At 41.2% G+C, this 21959-nt stretch overlaps 1 protein-coding gene across 2 annotated transcripts; it reads right to left on the reverse strand.

Moving 5' to 3' along the window:
- Positions 1-4098: 4098 nt before the first annotated feature.
- LOC119774722 (putative monooxygenase p33MONOX) lies at positions 4099-21407 on the reverse strand. 2 transcript variants are annotated; one of them, XM_038272389.1, is made up of 9 exons: positions 21277-21407; positions 19612-19735; positions 15722-15787; positions 14505-14680; positions 14306-14420; positions 11610-11737; positions 9441-9541; positions 8409-8596; positions 4099-6322 (listed from the first exon to the last, which is right to left on the reverse strand). In XM_038272389.1, the coding sequence occupies exons 3-9, from the start codon at positions 15744-15746 to the stop codon at positions 6117-6119; spliced, it is 939 nt and encodes a 312-aa protein (XP_038128317.1). In that variant the 5' UTR covers positions 15747-15787; positions 19612-19735; positions 21277-21407; the 3' UTR covers positions 4099-6116. The 2 variants fall into 2 exon arrangements, with proteins under 2 accessions (XP_038128317.1, XP_038128316.1); XM_038272388.1 differs by having other exon boundaries at positions 4099-6325.
- Between the last annotated feature and the right edge of the window lie 552 nt (positions 21408-21959).

Here is a 21959-nt window from a genome sequence, read left to right on the forward strand (position 1 = left end):
CCGCAGGCCTGTGGAGCGATATTTTCTCTCCAGTTTCCTAGCATTTTGCTTCAAAGTACGCAGCTCTGCATTAAACCAAGGAGCAAGCTTTCTATTTTTAACGGTTTTCATTTTCAAAGGAGCTGCGTTGTCTAAGGCAATACGCAGAGAACTAGCAACCCCCTCAACAAAATCATCAACCTGTGAAGGGGAATAAGCTAAGCTTTTGCACTCTGCAGCACTGCTCAGCGACACAGAGGAGAGAGAAAGTGAAGCAGATTCTTTAAAATTTATAACTGCACTATCTGATAAAGATCTACTAAAATTGAACCTTCTTTTGGGGGAGGAGAACTCTGTTAAAGTAATCCTGAAGGTTATTAGAAACTATTTAACTCAAACACTTCCGTGTTGTTTTATAAATATATGTGTACATTTACAGACCTTGGTTTTGTTTGTAAATTAACAGGTTCAACAGCTTCCTTACTGATGTCTTTCCTCTGTTCATCTCAGGCTGGAGTGCAGCAACGATGTCCTCGAAAGACAAGTGGCCGTCCTGCGGCTCAGTCTGGAGCAGCAGAGGAGAAGCCAGAGCGTCGCTGAGATCAAAATCAGAAACATGGAGAGAGCCAAAGCAGACGCAGAGCGCTGGAACACCTCCCTGCAGAAAGAGATGGAGCTGTTCTTCAGGAGATACGGAGAAATACGCAGAAGAGGAGGAGAGCTGGGACGGAGGGGTGGAGGAAGTATCTGAAAGTCAGAACGCCACTTTCTGTCAGCAGGACTGAAGGGAAGCTTCAGTTTGTAAAGAGGAGGCGGGTTAGAAACAGCCTGATGAGTGGTATGGTTTAGAGTACCAGTAAAGAAAAAAGAACATAGTTCTAATTCATAGTTTATGTGGGATTTGCTTAAAAAAAACTATTATTTCTTGTATTCTAAGGCAACTCGGTCACCAAACTGAAGAAAGCTCTAGATTCTCAGCAGAAAACTTCCACCTAACGCTGCCCAACCTTCTATGATGGTTTGTGAGGCGAGACGATCAACAGCAACAGCCTGGTAAAGATATTGCTTCTGAGGGCAAATCTGCAAGCTTCTTCTAAATCAGGGGTGGATGATTCCAGGTTCTGAGGGCCGCTATCCTGCAACTGCTAGATGGGAGTTTGGTTCAACACACCGGAATCAAGTAATTAGATGATAGAGGGGAGTCTGGAGGAACCTGATCTCTGTTTAATGGATCGCTGATTGACCATAGAACGGGGTTGGAGCGCAGCCAACGGCCGCCATATTGGTACTCCCTAGTTAGACCGGTCGCAATGTAAACAATCTGTGCACTGCAGCAGGCATCCCCAACTTCAGTCCTCGAGGCCCGCTGTCCTGCAGGTTTTACAGGTTTCCTTTGCTTCAGCACATGTGATTTTAATTGAACGCTGATTAACAGGCTTATGGTCTACTGCTGCCTTGCAGCAAGAAGGTTCCAGGTTCGATTCCCGGCCCAAAGTCTCCAGCTTCCTCCTACAGTCCAAAAACATGACTGTTAGGTTAATTGGCTTCTCTAAATGCTTCTTAGGTGTGATTGTGTGCGTGAATGGTTGTTTGTCCTGGTTGTCTCTGTTTTGCCCTGCGATGGACTGGAGACCTGTCCAGGGTGGACCCCGCCTCCTGCCAATTGACAGCTGGAGATAGGCACCAGCGCCCCTCACGACTCCACTCGGGATAAGCGTGCTAGAAGATGGATGGATGGTCTACTGCAATCTTTAATATCAGCTGTGCTAAAGCAGGGAAACCTCTAAAACCTGCAGGACAGCGGGCCTCCAGGACTGTGGTTGGGGATGCCTGAACCACAGCATCGAACAACCATGATGTTCTCATTTTCAGGGGGACTTCAAATTTTTTAAATAAAGATAAATTCATCACTTTGTCACACACTGGCTGTTTTATAGCATCAGTAGATTAACTTTTACTTAGAATTAAAAAAAATCAGCCCATCAAATTGCATGGTCATTATAAATCATGTTATATAACATATTATACAAATTAATCACAGTAAAATTAATGTGTTAATGGAGCAGAATAATACAGATGAGACAAAATGCTAAATTGATGATGTTCATGTAATAAACATGGATTGATGACATTGTTATGGTGATTACATCTTACATGTCTGGTAATGCATGCAACATAATTATATATATATATCTATATATATATATATAGATATATATGGGTCAAATGCATGAGTAGTTGTTTTTTTTTTCTCAGTATAACATGTGATATATTTCAACACAGGACTTTTTCAAATGAGAAATACAAACACTACAAAAACAATGGAGGACCCATCCTGCCATAGTTAAAAATAATAATGAAGCATAAAATTAATAGTCAATGTCTTCCAGTCAGTCTGAGATAGCCAGACTAATGTTAGTCTGCAGACTAAACTATAGGATCCATCAGCTATAGATGGATTTATTGCTTAGTTCATCCACTGACTGGGAAATGACCTGAGGAACGTCTTCCTGCAGCCAGAAAACTGCTGGTTTTAGCAGCTAAATGCTGCACAGGGAGGCATTTTACTGCACGTCTCTGTCGGAGTGGGGAGTACCAACATGGCGGCCGGTGGCTTCACTTTTTTCAGGCAATCAGCAATCCAGTGAATAAATAGAGATCAGTGATTGAGGAGGTAACTCAGGTGTGTTGGACCAAGGATTGATCTAAAAGTTGCAGGATACTCGGCCCCAAGAGTTGGAACTGCCCAAATTATAAATTATAGATGCATCTAATAAAAAAAAAAGTTTACTTCAGAAGCTCAATAAGAGTGAAACAAGGGTTATTTTTGAACATTGTCTCTTAAAGTCGTAGAGAAGCGGCTGTTCCAACCGTTGCATTTCTGAATTCTCCAAGTCGTGCCTGACTTTACACGATTGAATAAAGTGAATGTGATTGGTCGATTATCAAGGGGGCGGGATTGTTGTGGCAAAAGGTTGGCAAGCTTTTTGGTTATGGCCAGTTTGTTGGAAGCATCTTGCTAACCAGTTAGCATCTTAGTGCTAGCAGGTTCCCAATGGGAAATTCCATTGGGACCAAGTAGCACTAAATTGGTGCCTTAGAAACGACGCAGTCAAGGAACGCTATGGACAGCGGAAACATGCAAGAGGAGGAGAGTTTAGTGTCGGAGGTCGTGGATGAGTCTCCTCCGTCATCCATTTTTTATTTAGAGGAGGAAAGCGGGGACGAAGATGTTGTGGAAGAGGACGCCAGGGCGGCAGAAGCTTGGTTTGGTGTAGAAGGCTTCCAGCCGTACATGTTTGAGCCCTTGCCTCGCAACGCTACCAGTTCTGTTAGCTCTACGCCTGCCGAAGACACAGACGTCCATCCCCGTGAACACTGGGACGCAACTCAATGGGAAAGGAAAGGATTCTTTTTTTAAATCGTTGCGTATATTAGCTGCGACACATGAATCAAGATGCTATGACCGAAAACATTTGATTGACAGATGACCGTTGATATATGATTGGCCGAATGTAGGTGTTCAGGCTGACGGAGAACTAACTGGCCTGCAGAAGATAACGAAAAAAAAAAAAAGATTTTTTAAGACAGGATTTGTTTAAAAGCATAAATGTTCTAAATTTTTGGACAATATGGTCTGATAAAGAGAACATTTATATAGATGTTTAAGTCAGAATTATTTGACCTAAATATGATTTCCCTACGACTTTAAGCTAAAGGAAAAATAAGTCAAAATATATACCATTAAATGAAATCTTAACTTACTGAGATGCTTGAACGTCTCGCACATATCATGTAAAAACCGGACCGTTACGGCTGGGCCTTTAATATCTGGTACTGCATTGAAGATTTTTTTTTTTATATACTATAAAACATCTATAACTGTTAAATAAATCTATAACTGTTGTCTTTGCATGATACAGACTTTTCTAACAACCAATTTTAACTCAACTTGTTTTAATTTTAGCCACTGAATCCAACAATTAAATGAAGACTGAAGGCAGGATTCCCAGCAGGCTATGATGAGATCCAGATCTTCCTCTTTATCATGAAGTGCCAATGACATTTATTAAAATAAACTTCTTAAAACCCCAATAAATAAAAGCTCAGAGTCGTGGCTCCTTTCGGACGAGAGTGGAATATTTATTGAGCTCACCTGTATGCACTCACAATCAGAAACACTGAGTCACGCCTACAGAGAGAACGTCTAATGGTGATGCTTCAGTCCCAATAAAGGGGGGGGGGGTCACACTGACCACTAAGTTCTTGTAAACATAAACGCTACAATCTAATTACCAACAGGTACACACATACAAACATTAACAGTTAGTGACGACAGAACGACAGCGTCTGAAGGTCACAGCAGTAACAGCTCGTTAACTTTCAGGAATTTGAACTTAAATCACCAGAGAATAATTATTTGCTTTATAAAGAAAAAAAAGGTGCAAGAGTGGAAACAAGAGCCGGATCAAAAACCTAAGTGCTTCGTTAAACACGCTCTGCATGCATCCTCTTACAGAAACCTTTTATTTTATGTCAACTATCAGCTGCAAACAAGGAAAGCAAATCATTTTTAAATACATTTTCCTGGTGATGAATGCAGGAAGTTTCTCAGGCAGCCGAACACAGAGCTGCTGTCAGATGCATGATCAAGATAAAACATTTTAGTTTCAGTCGATTCACTCAGCAGTTTATAAACTCCAAACAAGTTCAAACAAACAAAACAATCCTTCAAATGGAAACTACAGATAAACGGTTCTGGTTTTTATGGTTTTTATTCTCTAACAGGTTTAAGCTCTTCCATATTTCAGAGAGAAAATGAGGATTTCATTTTTCCACTCTGGATTTCTCCATCCTTCTGATTTCTCTTAAATCTGTACAACAACTAAAATAAAAGAGCATTTCATTCCTTTGATCCTGAGACGACCTTTACAACATATAGGGAATCATTTTATGCTTTATTGTTTGGTCAACACTTCAATGATTCGCCTCCAAAGCAAGGCCGATTAAACAGCTTCTAATGGGGATAAAGTGCATTTAAATAGGACCACATGTTAACGTCTGCTGAACTAAACCGACACAAACCTGCAGCCTGATTTCAAATGGATTTAGTCAAAGCTTCAGAAAAAAGATGTGATTTTAGAGCAAAGCAACAACTAGCACAGTTGGATTTTTTTTTATATATATTGCGGTTTGGGTGGAAATTCAAAGGAAGGAGTTACAGTAGCTATCAAAGGTCCCATGAAAAGCATTTTTTTTGGTACCAAAAACCAAAATGACATGAATAGAACAAACTTCAGGGGAGTGAAAGCAGATGGATGAGAAACGCTGCAACCAGCAGATCCTTCTGTAACACTAACGGTTGCAAAGCTTCACCGTTTCACACCGCGGCAATTTAAAGGAACTTCTATCCTGAAATATGGCTATATGACTCAGATAAGTGTTACCTAGCAACAGTCAGAGGCCCTGATTGGTCATATTACATATCAATGGAAATAGATTGGAAAAATAAAAATTCAGGAAATGACATTTTCCATCTGATTTGAATATTACTATAATGAGCATTTGTGTAAATCATGATGTAAAATGGTCTGTGGATGAGTTTCAGCGCCGAAATGAAAGTATGAAGGAATGAAATGAGTGAACAAAAATCAGTGAAAGCTGAAAAAACCTGAAACATGAAAATACTCAACATAATAAAGAAGGTAACAGCAAACTAAAACGGCTTAAACACGAGCTGATTGAAACGCTGCGGGAACAGCAGTGGGAGGAGAGAAGATGCTTCATCGTGTTTGAGCTGCCCGATGGTCAGAAGGAAGGAAAACCTTTAGCTGGAGGTCAGCTGACCACTTTTCTAACATTACAGTTCATCTATTTGCTCTCAGAGGAAATTTAAAGTTTGGTTACCTTTCTGAAAGAATGTAACTAACCCAGGGACTCGTCTAGAAACATTTTGGTCTGAATAGAGTCGATTTTCTTCCCAATATAAAGCAGGCATGAACATGAAATGAGCAAAAAACAAACATTTCTCTTTGGAAGAAGTTTCCGCTCTAAGACAGTTTAACCTGGAAGCTAGCTGGCGCACCATAAGACCGGGCTCGTTTTATGGGACCTTGGCAGCACTGGAGGTCACGACCTCAGAAGCCGGACGGCGTCAGGATGTTCATGTCTCGGTGTTTGAGCTTGTGCGGCCGCGCTCCCTGCCGCCTGCCCTCCATGGTGGGGATCTCCATCTGAGGCGGATTAACTCTCTGGGGGTTGTCGGCCAGCCGTGTGGCCTGGGACTTCATCACCTCCATGGGGGTGGGTTTCTGTGCTCCACGGTACGCCTGGATGGCAAAGCCTGCTGGGAAAGAGACGCCGGTTCAACATCTGCGTACGGATGATCGAATCTGACAGTTTCAGCTGCAGTTCTGCTGATTTATGGGTGCCTGAGAGAACATACAGCAGCAGCATCTCAGAATAACAAAAAATGACTTTGTTTGAATTTATTAAATAAAGTGTGGAATATCAAATCATCAATCAGAATATAAAGTAAAACTTTTTTCACTAGAAGGTTCAAACTAGCAACCTGCCTAAAGCTGCTCAGATCTTCAGCCAGAGGACATCAGCTGGGAAAGCATCTAAAGCTTAAAGAGCTGCATCCAGGACACCATCTAGAAGCTGATTGGTTATCTGGAAATGATCCCAAACTCAAACATCTGGGTCTGTCATGAAAACAAGGATAAGAAAAAAATGCCCACACTCATTGTTTAGCATGGTGGAGGATCTATGATGCTGCGGGTATTTTCCCACAGCAGGACATTATGAGCTCTGAAGTACGGAGAGCATTTTAGGTCAAACTCTGCTAGTAAAATGAGGCTGGATGGAAAATGGCCAAATTCAAAGTTCATTAACGGCCATCGGAGCCTACAGACCGCCATCTTTTAGAAAACCTTGGAGGGAGGAGAGAGATATGGTCAATGAAAGAGTTATTTCCTAATTATATTTTAAATTCTACTCTTATCTTAATATATATTTTGTTTTATTATTGATTTCTACAATTATGCATTAATTATGTCCCAATTTTCTTCCCGTTTAAAGCAAAAGTCGCTCATATTCAGGATTCAAATTCTGAAAGCTCTTTAAATGTGAAATGATTCCATCCTGTTCAATAAATGATCAGTGTTTTTAATTCACAGTAATTTTCATGTGAATGTGCTTTACTGGAGGCATCCATGTTTGTCAAAGAACACTACTGCCACCTACTGGTTAGTGACATTGTCACGGTGCGGTATCGGCTGTTGATCAAGTCCCAGTGCTGTATCTGGTGTTTGTCACAACGCGCTATTATCCAAGTCATCTTGAAAACATTCTTCTTCCAAATGTCGGCTACATATTACGGGTTTTTTCTCTGGCCAGAAGTTCGATGGCAAATCCTCCCTCTTCAAGTTGGCGATCCAACGACCAACCCGTCCGTGGAGGATCAGGAATCAGAAAGGTGGAATAACTCTTTTTTTCACTTTTACCCGATGTATTCCAGCATCCAGCTGCCATGCACGTGGGCATTGTCAGTTTCACTATAGCTCTGGTGAATTTCAATGGTGAAGTCCTCTGGAAATCTTCAATAATTGTTGTTGATTGCAGATGTGTCTAGTAGTTCCCATTGATTTAGCTTGTAAAGCGGGGAGAACGGCGCTAGGCTTACCGCACCGTGACGTCACTGCTGGAAGATGGCAGGAGGGAGGGGCTACTATATTTGGGCAAAGATGGCCGCTCCCAGACTCAGTGATCACAACAAAATTATTTTTTTTTTTTTACTGATTAACCCTAAAATCATGAAATCCTTGCAAACGTTTTAGTTTTAGGTTTAAATAATGATCCATTGATTATTCCTTCATAACTGGACTTTTCCTTTAAAGCAGCTAAATTACCTTTAATTCAATTAAACACTGGTTTCTTGATTTATCCCGTTTAAAATTCCCTAAAATGATGTTAGGGGGAAAAAACACAACAGCTCTAAATTATTTTGAATGCAGAAACTCTATAACTAATTCTTAAAAATAATCCTGTTTATCTGAACATATTACGTACCTAGAGTCATTCTGGAGGAAAAGCTTTAAAAGTCTCCAGCTGAAAGCGAAGCGTTCCATCAGTTAACGCCTAACAGCAGATAGTGAGCAGCTATTTCTGCTGTAGAAATGTTTTTATGTGAACAGACAGTCTGCGTGAGCCTCTCCAGAGGCCAATGGGGGGGGGGGCTCAGTGTTTGCTGCTGGTCTGAAGGTCCGACTTTCATCCTTTAACCTGAATCCAGAATCTGACAGTAGATGTCAACCCTCCTCATGCTGCTAAATGAATCAAAACAGGCTGCTAAAGCTTCACCTAAAATAAAATAATATTGTTCATATTTAGTCATGCTGTGGGTCTATGTGGAGAGAAGCCATTACCTGCAGCAGAACCATCTGATCCCACATCAGGAGTTGAACTCTGGACAGGCAGACGAGGCCCAAACACTCCCCAGCGATCCACCGCAGCGCCTCCCATGTGCTCTCCTGAAACTCCTCCTCCCCCCACGTCCATGCTGCTGTTGGAGGAGCTGATGCTGACCTCTGAGCTCGTACCTCCAAACCAGCCCCTGCACACACAGCGTTTCACCAGCTTATATTTAGGTCAATAAACCAGCTGATTAGCCGTTCTGCCCACAGGCTGACAAACTAGACCTCTTCAAAAAAATAAAACATTATTGATTTTCACAACAGACTGGATGATTTCCCTCTGTTTCGAACCCGACCAGGTAGAGAATATTCTCTAACTTCTAAAAATTAGCCTTGCAAAGTTGGCAATTATACCATTTAAAAGCTTTTAGGAAATTAGGAAATAGAAAAATGTCTTAGATTTCTTCTGGTGTTACTGCCATCTTTGCACGACTATTGCATCAAAATTTATAATAATCAATTGTGCCCGACGCCCAACATTTGGAATTTACATAATTTAATGGATTCAACATGAGAACAGAAAATACCAATGCTTTTGTACAAAATATAAAAAAAGAAAATAACTTTATTTTAATCAGAGTTGACTTCTATATTATGACTTATTAAATAAAAAGCAATTTTCAATCAAGATAAAATAAGTTTTCAGTTTTAAGGGTGTTTTAGCAAAATATGTAATTTACAAATATATGCAATTAAAACACATAGTATATATTTTTACATGGATTAGTAGGGAATTTATTAGCTTTTAAATGATATTATTGCTAACTTTGCCAGTCTATTTTTTAGAAGTAATAGCATAATTCTCTACCCTGCCTCTAAAAATGCGACGGTGTTTCGTTATCTAGACGTTATAATGTGGCAGATTGGCTGAGAACAAAACGATTGTGATTTTTGACCTTGAAAGAATAGTAAATCGTCCTGCTATGAAAATCAAAAGTTATTATTTTTTGAAGAGGTCTACGTCCAAACCTTCAGCACCTGTACCTGCGCTGTTGTTTAGGGGAGCTGTGTGGCGTGTTTGATGGAGTTGACTGAGCAGAAGAACTCTTCTCCTCTCTGGCTTCCAGGCTTTGGATCTGCAGCTTCTACACAACAAACACAGAGGGGTTAGTTTGGATGAATTTATTATCAGAAACAAACATCTCTCATTGGTAGAGGTGATAATGCAGACGCTCTGTCAGTTTCAGGGAAGCTTTTTCATACATGTTAACCTTAGGCTCCAGTCCCACCTCGCCGATTTATCCAGCGTCTGCCTGACGTCCCAGAATCTCCTCAAACACTGACATAGGCTGACCTACTATGGATTGTTTTCAGTTGTGGGCGTCTATATATATATATATATATATATATAGAGTATTAATGACGAGTCCAGAACTTCTGTCCAACGACAGCCTAACTTCTTCATAACGCACGGCAGTGTAATGGCCAGGAAATGATGCCCAGGAAATTATGCCCAGGCATTTCAATCGTTAAAGCTGCTCACCTCCGGCGCATCGCTGCTCCTTACCCACAGGTTCTACATCCTCCGCCAGCGCTCCGCTCCACCCACGTACGTCGTGCGGAGTACTGGTCTGTCATGTTAATCATTTAAAGCTGTTCCACATCCACCGCTACTCCTCTCCATCCGTCACCGTCATAAAACAAAGCCAAGCTATTTCTTGCTCAAAATCCGCAATTACAATCACACCAAACAGGAAAAAGGACGGCGAGAAGATCCGGTTTGTCGCATTCAAACATAGTGACAGATATATAATTCTTATATATTCCCAAAAACTAAGACTGTTTAATTAAATGATTGGATGCAAACTATACGGTTCTTCATCATACTTCATCAAAATATTTATTTTATTTACAGAGAGGCTTAAAAGTTTAATCAAATCCAGCTTCCAAAAGTGCCTCTCAACTTAAAACCAAACCTCTTATTGCAGGAATGGATGAAGAGATGCTGAGTTTGGAAGCAGAGACCAAACATAGTTCATCCAAACCATGGATGATCCTAGTTCTCCCCGTTACTAAAATCCAAATGAAAATATTTGGGCAGAAACTGAACATATGCAGGATGCTGATGGGAATTTTTTTAACATGTCATTAAATTAAGCGTTCATTTCCAGATGTTTTGCTCCAGTGGTTTAATAATAATATAGCACAGGCTCTCCTGGAGCTACAGGGAAGTTGAAACAGCAGGATGGGAGGAATGGCGGAGGCGGTCTGGAACAGGGCGGAGCGGTGACTGAGGATGTGGGATTTCGGGGCGAGGGAAGCAGAATAAAGGACATAAAGCAGGTTTCTGGTGGGAGCAGATTGAGCGTCATGTCTGCTAGGAAGTGTGTTGGTGGTGGGCGTGAACGCAGGGAGGATCCATCACTCACCTTCTGGCTCACCCTATGATGGGGATGAAGTCTGGAGGAGAACTGACGGTTTCCTCCTGTGAACCCCCTTTATACCAAAACGCTGCCAATACGCCATTATACAGTAGCTGGAAGGTAGAAACACGTTCAGCGCTCGTCTGGAACACGGCAGATACGCTGATATGTTGGAGAGAAGTTCTGGATAAGTTACGCAGAAGTTCCTCAGAGGTTTAGGATCAGCTAGACGCCACGACTGATGAGGAACTGATGCTGAACGGATGTCGACCATCAGATAACTGACCTGGAACTGATGGACCACGGATGGCAGACGCTGGTGTATGGCGGGACGTACAGCCGTATGTCCATGTGTGCCAGCGTGTTTCAGCGTGTTCATAACTTATACAAACGTATCCATAACTGATCCATGGTATGCCAGCGTTTTTTCTAGATTTCCGTACGTCAGGCATACGCTGGTCTGAATCACCAAGGTGTGAAGCGGCTTTATTAACACATGGCTAGACCATTGACATTCTAGACAGGTGGTTGTTCTGGACCTTAGTGTGACCAATTAAATACAAATGGCGAGCCATATTGGAGACATATTTCCTGTAATTTGGGAAAATGTGGTAAACAATGGTTCTAATAGGACAGAAATGACAGAGATGATTAAAATCAGCCCTTCATGGCCTCATAGGATCCAGTTGGTGTGACCTATAGCTGTGATTGGTCAGCTGGCCTTTTACCTCCATCCTTTAATCTTATAGACTCTAACGTTGTTTATCACCGCCGTAGCTCTGCGCCTCACCTGGAGGGACTCCGGCACGCGGTGGTGGTGTCTGGTCTCCTCAGCTGTCAGACCTTTGTGTGGAGTGTAACTGGTGTCGGTGAGTCCTGCCGTCTGCTCAAACTTGTACATGCTTTCCTGCGTTTGCTCTGAGGGCGGAACGTTTTTATTGGAATATGTTACAATCATAGATTAACTCTACAGGAATGAACTGATGCTATCGTACAACGGACTATTAGGGCCAGGCTACAGATTTTTTTTCTATTTCAAGAATAAAGTCGCAACATTACGAGAATAAAGTCGCAACATTACGAGAATAAAGTCGCAACATTACGAGAATATAGTCACAACATTACGAGAATAAAATCGCAACATTACGAGAATAAAGTCGCAACATTACGAGATTATAGTCACAACATTACGAGAATAAAATCGCAACATTGCGAGAATAAAGTCGCAACATTACGAGAATAAAGTCGCAACATTACGAGAATAAAGTCACACTGAGCCTGGTTCTGCTGGAGGTTTCTTCCTGTTAAAAGGGAGTTTTTCCTCTCCACTGTCGCTACAAGCATGCTTAGTGTGGGGGATTGTATTTGAGTCAATGAGTCGATGCAATCAACTGGTTTTCCTTAGATAGAAAACTTTGTATCAATTTGACTGTATGATCTGGTTGAACTGTAAAGTGCCTTGAGATGACATGTGTTGTGAATTTGGCGCTATATAAATAAACTGAATTGAATTGAACATTACGATAATAAAATCGCAACATTACGAGAATAAAGTCGCAACATTACAAGAATAAAGTCGCAACATTACGAGAATATAGTCGCAACATTACGAGAATATAGTCGCAACATTACGAGAAAATCGCAACATTACGAGAATAAAGTCGCAACATTACGAGAATATACACTCACCGGCCACTTTATTAGGTACACCTGTCCAACTGCTCGTTAACACTTAATTTCTAAGCAGCCAATCACATGGCGGCAACTCAGTGCATTTAGGCATGTAGACTTGGTCAAGACAATCTCCTGCAGTTCAAAGCAAGCATCAGTATGGGGAAGAAAGGTAATTTAAGTGACTTTGAACGTGGCATGATTGTTGGTGCCAGAAGGGCTGGTCTGAGTATTTCAGAAACTGCTGATCTACTGGGATTTTCACGCACAACCATCTCTAGGGTTTACAGAGAATGGTCCGAAAAAGAAAAAACATCCAGTGAGCGGCAGTTCTGTGGGCGGAAATGCCTTGTTGATGCCAGAGGTCAGAGGAGAATGGCCAGACTGGTTGGAGCTGATAGAAGGGCAACAGTGACTCAAATAACCACCCGTTACAACCAAGGTGGGCAGAAGAGCATCTCCTAACGCACAGTACGTCGAACTTTGAGGCAGATGGGCTACAGCAGCAGAAGACCACACCGGGTGCCACTCCTTTCAGCTAAGAACAGGAAACTGAGGCTACAATTTGCACAAGCTCATGGAAATTGGACAAAAGAAGATTGGAAAAACGTTGCCTGGTCTGATGAGTCTCGATTTCTGCTGCGACATTCGGATGGTAGGGTCAGAATTTGGCGTCTACAACATGAAAGCATGGATCCATCCTGCCTTGTATCAACGGTTCAGGCTGGTGGTGGTGTCATGGTGTGGGGAATATTTTCTTGGCACTCTTTGGGCCCCTTGGTACCAATTGAGCATCGTTGCAACGCCACAGCCTACCTGAGTATTGTTGCTGACCATGTCCATCCCTTTATGACCACAATGTACCCAACTTCTGATGGCTACTTTCAGCAGGATAATGCGCCATGTCATAAAGCTGGAATCATCTCAGACTGGTTTCTTGAACATGACAATGAGTTCACTGTACTCAAATGGCCTCCACAGTCACCAGATCTCAATCCAATAGAGCATCTTTGGGATGTGGTGGAACTGGAGATTCGCATCATGGATGTGCAGCCGACAAATCTGCGGCAACTGTGTGATGCCATCATGTCAATATGGACCAAACTCCCTGAGGAATGCTTCCAGCACCTTGTTGAATCTATGCCACCAAGAATTGAGGCAGTTCTGAAGGCAAAAGGGGGTCCAACCCGTTACTAGCATGGGGTACCTAATAAAGTGGCCGGTGAGTGTAGTCGCAACATTACGAGAATAAAGTCGCAACATTACGAGAATAAAGTCGCAACATTACGAAAATAAAGTCGCAACATTACGAGAATAAAGTCGCAACATTACGAGAATCCAGTCGTAATATTACGAGAATCAAGTCTTAATATTACGAGAATCAAGTCGTAATATTACGGGAATAAAGTTGTATTTTATGACATCTCTTCCCAGAAGCCCTTTCTTCCCTAAAATGAGGAATGTGGAGCCTCATGTGAAGTTCTACTTTAGCATCGGTTTGACCAATCAGGAAATCTTTTAGCAGCAGCATCAAACTGGGCACGATGTCAAAGTGGACTCTGGTTGCTGATTGGTGGAGCTGGTCAGCCGTCATCTGCTGGGCGGAGCTCCAAGCTTTCTTTCTGAAACGGGTTGTCTGATTACTTTATTCTCGTAATATTACGACTTTATTCTGGAAATTAAAAAAATCTCTAACGCCTGGCCCTAATTGTTCTGCAGAAGAAAAAACGAATGTTTTTATGTCTTGATCTTTGAACCATTTGTTCAGACAAAACAAGGAAGTGAGCTTTATGTGGATCAGGAGCTCCAACATACTGGTGATGAGGGAATTCATGATGATCGATGAAGCCTTGGTTTTCACCACAGCTGGGGCCTTAAAGATGGCGCCGTCCTGCACTGCAGCCTGTTTGGATGGACCGCCTTCATCTTCCTGTAAGAAAACCCCTGAGAGGTTAAACCATCCTGCTCTGACTGAATCCTCAGACATGAAGACCATGTTCTGCTGTGTCGTTACCTCAGCGAGCTGGGAGAACTTCCTCTCTGGGATGATGGGCCTCCTCCACAGGTTGTTGATGCTGATGTCATGAGGTGGCGTGGACATGGGGGCCTCCAGGTTATCGTCATAGCTGAGGGCCCGTCGAGTCATTCCAACAGGAAGTCTCATTCCGCCCATCCCAGAACCCTCGATGGCTGCAGACCCCCCCCAGAGGAAGAATCACTGTTAACCCTTTGGCTTCAGGATAAACTACAAACATTTCCCTAAAGAAAATGGCTTCCTTTCTTTCTTTTCACCAACATTAAAATTCATACAAAATGATTTTATCTAAATTTCTACAAGACATTTGTTTTTTCTACAGGTTTAGTTAAAAGTACATTTTTAAATGAATAGTACAGATGCATATATGTGCGATGACATTTTTTTAAATATTCTACATTAATTTATTAAAAACTAAATCAGCAACAATCTGATTTTTTTTTTCATCCTATTCTACGAAAAGATGGATTAAAGAAAAATCTTCATTCTCAGACTGTCAAAATAAAGTGAAAATGAAGTCAAGTTTAAAGTATAACGTTTAATGTAATGCAAAATATTTCCTATTATGTTCCTGAAATGAAAAACCAGCAGACAGACGTTTATCATTTTACTTGAGTTATTAGGAATACCGACAGCAGATCTACTTAAAAAGGAAAAGTTTCAATATCTTTTTTGAAATGATAAATTATTAATTTACAGAGAATTATTTCAGTAAGGGTCATTTTAGCAGCATATAAACATCCAATAGAATAATGTAGAAGTAGGTTAGGATCTAGAAACAAAAAGCTTTGCTCCATCCTGCAGGTTAACATGAGGAGCTGAACTAGTTTCATGTTTAAAGGCGCCGGTTTGAGGCGCCTTTTCTGACGGACTTTGACTATGTTGATGTTCAGGTCAGAATCTTCCCACAGCTGGAAACTACAAACAGAAGAGTGAACGAGCGATGGTGAATCTCTGGAAGGGATACGGAGCGAAGGTGTGATCCTGTCTGGTTCAAATCTATTTCAATAACTTTCATTTTAGGCTTTTAGACCAAGTTCTATAATGTAATCTAAGTATTGTTACTTAACTTGTTAAAATAAACTAAGGTTAAAGAAGCAGGAGGCAGCAATCAAACACACCTCAGTCCAGCTATAGCTTTAAGAAATAGAAACAGTAACGTTGCCTTTAGTCTGAACCGCTCATTTATTCCTCACCTGGTAGGTCACCAGAACCAGACATAACTGCAGATAGTTAATAAACAAGTTCAGTCAGAGGAGAACCTGAAAGACAAAAACAGAAAACAGGGATTTCTAAACAGAGGAAGGAAATCAACAGGCTTAATTCAATTCTATTCAGTTTATTTCTATAGCTCCAATTCCCATCATGTCATCTCAGGTCACTTTCCAGTTCACCAGATCATCCAGTCAGATTGATTCAAAGTTTTCTATCTAAGGAAAACCAGCTGATTGCATCGACTCATTGACTCTTCAGCAATCCCTCACACTAAGCATGCTTGTAGCGACAGTGGAGAGGAAAAACTCCCTTTGAACAGGAAGAAACCTCCAGCAGAACCAGGCTCAGTGTGAGCGGCCATCTGCTGAGGCCCACTGGGGTTCAAGGAGACAGAAGCAGACATAGAAAAAGAAGCATAGATACAAAAGGCAACTGTAAAAGGCGGCCCCAATAGGCTTACAATAAGGATAAATAGTATATTAGGTTTAACTATAAAAAAACTTTAATGACAGCAGTAAAACCTCTTAAAATTGAAAATTTTGTAAAAATAAATTTCTAGGCATTAAATCAGTATATTTAATCCAAAAGTTAAAAAACAAACAGTTTCCCTGGTCATCAAACCGTCATGGCGTCGCCTGTCAATTAACCCAGTAGGCGTATCAGCAACTGATCAATCAGTCGTTGTAATTAACTGTAAATACAGTTTTATTCCACCCGAAAAAAAAAGAAAAAAGCCGAGACCAAATGTCCGTCTGAACAAAGGTGACTGGAAACAAATGTTTCATTTATCATCATCTGAAGCAGCTTTTTGCTTCCTGTTGAATCGAAGGTTAATGTTTAAAGCTAAAGTTTTGTTCTTTATTGATGGTAAATGCTGCAACTTCTGTTGCAAAACTTTTATCTTTGCTAAGATCAATTAACAGAACACTGATTTTCAATAGGTTGTAATTTAGTCCAACAGCTTCTTCCAATCAGCCAAGGTGCCTCTGATCGTTCTTCCTCTGCCTAAAACAGATTTGGGATTTAATGCAAATTAACTTTAAAAAACCTGCTTCTTGCAGTTGGAGAATCTCTGACCTTTGTACGACTAACATCATATTTAGAGACCTGGATCCTGAGCTCCCTTCTCTCCAGAGCCCCTCCCCCACATGTTCCTTAAAAGGATTTGGTTTTACATACTCCATTTTGATTCTGTGTATTTTGAACCATTTCTGTGCCAATGTTGCCGTCTTTATATTTTTTTTGTCTGCTGAATATCAAGTCGTTTTCAGGTTGTTTCTTTTTGGAACAGCCCATTAGATTTAGATTTACAGTTTTTTGCAGAGCTCACAATGCTTTGGACTGACCCACAGCATAACAGAGCTTCTATCGTACTTATCAGTGGGCGTGAGGTTATCCTCCTCTCACTAGGAGTCGGTTAAGGTAAAGACTAAACAAAAGATTAAAAAAACATTCTTCTAAGGCACCCCTGTTCCATAATGACATTAGTGATCTTGTTACAAATGCACTTATTCCATAAAAAAAAAAAAGATTTTCTTTGAGGCTACAGGTTTTGTGTTTCTTGCAAATCCCAACCAAGGCTGCCATTTAGGTGTTTCTTAGAAATGAACTCACTGACATACTATTGATCTTAACAGTGTTTAATGGAAATCTATTTGACTGCTTGAGAGACAGGGTTTATCAGAGGTGTCAAGTAAAGAACAAATACTTTGTTACTGTACTTAAGTACACTTTTTAGGTATCTATACTTTACTCCATTACTTATTTTTCTTCCTACTTCCTACTTCTACTCATTACATTTTCACACCAGTATCCGTACTTTCTATTCCTTACATAAAACAAACGTTACTCGTTACTCTTGTCTTCGGTTTAACGCAGAGGTCACAGATTAGCTGACAGCATCCAGTCTTTTAAATAAACTGTGTTAGTTTTTTTAAATATAAAAGAATTATGCTGTGATGTGTAGTTACTGATCTGTTGTTACTATAGTTTAATTTGACAACCCGGATCTTCTCGCCGTTCTTTCTGCTGTTTGGTGCGATTGCAAAGCGGATCCTGACCTGGCCGGACCGGAGCGGAGCCTGCACATTTAGAGGATGTTTGGCTCAACCTGCTGCTGTGAAGCAGGATTCTCCACCATGAACAGAATCAACAATAAATCTGGATCCAGGCTCAAAATGAGCTCCTTGATATGTGCTTGAGAATGGCTTAGTCTCCGGTTAAACCCAGGTTTAAAGCCTTGCAGGGCAGCCTAAAGCCCACTGCCAACATTAAGACGGAAAAAAGAAAGAAAATAACAAACCATCAGTTCAGGGGTTTGAGAAAATATGGGAATCAGGAAATTATCTATAAACCAAACTGAACGATTGTTGTTCTCTACTTCAAAAACTATTTAGATTTTAAGTGGAAAGATTTTCTATTTTTTGTATTTTCTTATTTAAAACTTCAATGTATAACCTGGATGCATAAAAACCTGCATTTTATTTCAGTGTTAAATTATGTTTAAAGTAACAGATTATAATTAAAAATGTCTCCTGACATTTACTGGTTGATGATTTTCTTTATTCAGACCCACTGATTTTCAATTGGTTCCCCCTGGTTTAATGTTTCTAAATCTTTATTTCCTGTCATGTGCTCCATCCAATGCAGATCATTGGCTCCACCCACATCTAGTGAAAACTAGTGTGATTGGATGAGTCGTATAACGCAAACACTCATTGGTTAGCTAAAGGAAACCATCAGAAGCAAGCAGGTGTTCTTCAAACTGCTAACGTGAATTGTCTATGCCATGCTACAATGTGGGATTCAGAAAAAGATGCTGAAATGTCTGAAAGGTCGGACACAGGAGAGAGCGTATCGGGAGACGGAGACCAACCAGACCTCCCTCATCCTTGGCCCTATCTCAGAGGATTTATAGAAACAGTCAAAAAATTGAGATTTCAATTCATATAGCGGCATCTGGCAGTTTGTTCTAAAAGGTTACTTTATACTTTTATACTTTTAGTTTTTGGAGCACATACTTTTTCACTTTTACTTGAGTAAAGAGGTCAGGGTAATACTTCAACTTTTAAACTGCAGTATCTATACTTCTACTTAAGTAACAAATATATATATATGTATATTTGTGTGTGTAAAAACATAAAAAAAAAACACGGTAAAAATCTTTTCCGTCGACAGGCTGCAGCCACGTCCCATATTCCTCGTTTTCAGCCACTTTTGTTGAAATTTGCATTTTCCTATTCTCTAGCTTTTTCTCCACCGCGAACATACGACTTCACGATAAATCAGAAGTAGTTCCGTGCAAATACATCGCTATATAATATATCTGACGAAATTGTTTTTATAAACGCCTTTTTTTTTTTTTAATAAAGCATTTTAAATGCCACAATTATCACATTTAATTAATTTTAATTCCAATAAGGGATACATTTAAAATAAGGTAATGAATTAATCGATTTTAATGACCCAGTGAAACCCTGTGAGAGAAGGTTGGGATTTCCTTCCATTTTCTTTTTATATCTTTGAAATATAATTTTAATTATAATTAGCTGGGAAAATATCGTAATATATAGTGATATTGAAATATCTATATATCTATAGATATATAGAAACTATATATCTATCCAACACCCATGCCAATACTGCCCCCTACTGGTTAATAATAAACTCAGGGTCAGTTGTTTTTCTAACTATTGTTCTCTGAGTAATATCACTCAGTCTAACCTTTTTTATTAACATCATAGACTATAATATAAGGATTAAAAGTACGTCTGACTTGTGCTCCTATTGTCTGAGCTAAGAGTCGACACCCAATGCTGGAATATTGGTTTTACATCAGAAAAATATCAACAGATGATTTTAAGTTTCATACCTTCCTGCTTTGATGCTCCCTTTTGGACTAGAAGGAGTGGAGCTAATGGTTATACTGGTCTGTCAGATGAACACAAAGGCCTCTGGCAATGCATTGTGGGAGAGCAGCGAGGCCACTGACACAGCTGAGGAGAGAGAGCAGAGAACAAAGGTAAGATATTAGATTATATGAACTCATTCTTGTCCAGAAGGGGGGGTGGGGTAGATTCTGGTGAAGATTCTCAGTCATCCAGGTCATAGCCATAGGACAGCGTTGACATGGGAAGGTCGAGTCCTCCCCCTCCTTCATGTCCTCTAGTTGGAGGAGGTCGGCGTTAGGATCACCCTCAGTTTCATCGATGCCTGCATCGAGTTTCCCGCCGTCCATAAGACCCTCAAACAGGGGGGGCATGGACTCCTCCTTCATCATGTCCGCCCCGCTCTTAGAAGCTCGCAGCTGATGGTTTATAGCGGCCGCAGCAATGGCTGAAGGTGAGGAGAGGCGTGGGTCTGGCTGTTAGCGACAGCCACCCTCAGCCGCCTTTCCAGGGCGAAGTGCTGGCATCCCTGAGGGTCCACCAGTGAAGCCTTTAGCGCCCATACATGCAATGCACATTGGACGAGGGTCCCGCCCCGAGATAGATGACGGCGGGCGGGATACAACCTCTTTAGCTTACAGTTCCGAACCTTTGGCAGGGGTAGGAGCCGCAGCAATGACAATAGACAAACACGGAGCTCGTTGTTTCACGTTAGCTTTTAACCGATGTTAAGTCCGTCCGCCACACCACGTTAACCAGACTCTTATGCTAACGCTAGCCAAAAACCTAGCCCACCTTTACATGTTAGCTCGGCTGACACGGACGCTCTCTATTCCGTTAATTGAAACTGAGTCGAACCAGGAACAGCTCGCCCTTACGCGCTCACCGCTCCCAACGTCTGTGTTCCTGAAACTGCTTCCTTCGAAGTGCTTACCCAGCGCGGTACAGGCCTGTCCTCGTCCTGCGTTCAGCGATGTTTTCCTTTACGGCATGTCTAAGAACCGTTAAACAGGTCCAAGCTAGCCTGAGCGTGCTGAGGGAGCCTAGCTGTGATGTTGGTTGGTGGGTGGAGCCACAGACACGACTCAACCTGTCTGTCAAGGTTATCAACCAACCAGGGAGAGTTGGGTCATCAGGGAGTAAGCCAACATTTGATGTGTTGCTTCTCCTTTCCTTTCAGAGGGGGCTCTGCCTGTCTTTGCCCAGGGCCCCACATTTTCTAAATCCGCCCCTGCCAGTAACTATGACCATCTTATTATAATCGATTAAATCCCAGTTTAAAAATATTTATTCATCTCACATCTTTGCATCATCAGTCGTTTGAAATGTTAACGGTCGCTTCCTTTTGCAAAGAAAAACAACATTTAGAAACACGACAGTTTCGCACCGAAAGTAAAATCAAATTCTATCCTATCATCACTCTTTACAACAAATAAAATTAAAATAAAACCTGTCGAAGACACAGAGGGCCGGTTTTTAATCCTTTACGGTTATATCAGGTTTAATAGATCGCTTCTCTTTGCAGCTTTGTTGCTGTTTTGGCGCAGACAACAGCGGAACCTCCGCGCGAATAAAACCTGAATAATGCCGATAAAAACCATCATCTCTAAAATAACCTTATTGTCTCTTTCCTCCTAAGCTTCTCTCACCTAGAGTCGCAGATGTATCAAAGCAGAAATGCGGACGTTTTGAGTCGTAGTCTCGGACAGGAGTGGAGCTGAGCGGCAGCCATTATGGTGCTCTCTAACCGGAAAAGCAGCTGGCTCGTGCGTTGCAGGTTTGTTGGTCTCGCGAGAGACAAACATCGCGAGAGAAAAAAAAAGAAAAAGAGAATGGCTGGGAATTTTTTCAATTCATGGTCGGTATGAGCTCTGTCTCCTAGCAACAGTAACAGTTGACACACAAAGCAGGAAGTGAATGAATTTCAAAGCTGTTTCTTTAAAAAAAAAATATATATATATATATATTATTTAATGTAAAGTGAACAAAGACTGATGAGAATCCAGAGTGGAATAAAGGTTCCAACCACCGGGAGCAGGAATGGTAAATGATAAATGGCTTGCGCTTTTTCAAGTCAGGAGACTAGACCAATGCTTTACACTACATTCAGTCATTCACCCATTCACACGCACACACTGATGGTGGTGAGCTACATTGTAGCCACAGCTGTCCTGGGGCTCACTGACAGAAGCGGGGCTTCCGTACACTGGCGCCACCGCGCCCTCTGACCACCATCAGTAGACAATGCAGGTGAAGTGTCTTGCCCAAAGACACAACGACACTGGAGCCGGGGCTTGAACCACCAATCCTTTGATTTCGGAACAAATAAAAG

The sequence above is a fragment of the Cyprinodon tularosa genome, unplaced genomic scaffold (genome assembly GCF_016077235.1).
Source record: "Cyprinodon tularosa strain WSP-4 unplaced genomic scaffold, ASM1607723v1 ctg828, whole genome shotgun sequence".
Taxonomy (NCBI): domain Eukaryota; kingdom Metazoa; phylum Chordata; class Actinopteri; order Cyprinodontiformes; family Cyprinodontidae; genus Cyprinodon; species Cyprinodon tularosa.

Excerpts from the sequence above, each read along its gene's own strand:
- LOC119774722 (XM_038272388.1), bottom strand. The coding sequence starts at position 15,746 with ATGTCTGGTTCTGGTGACCTACCAG. Across the intron at positions 11,738-14,305 it reads CATGAATTCCCTCATCACCA|AGCAAACGCAGGAAAGCATG; the intron begins GTATGTTGGAGC and ends TTCCGCCCTCAG. Across the intron at positions 8,597-9,440 it reads TCCCCTAAACAACAGCGCAG|GGGCTGGTTTGGAGGTACGA; the intron begins GTACAGGTGCTG and ends CTGTGTGTGCAG.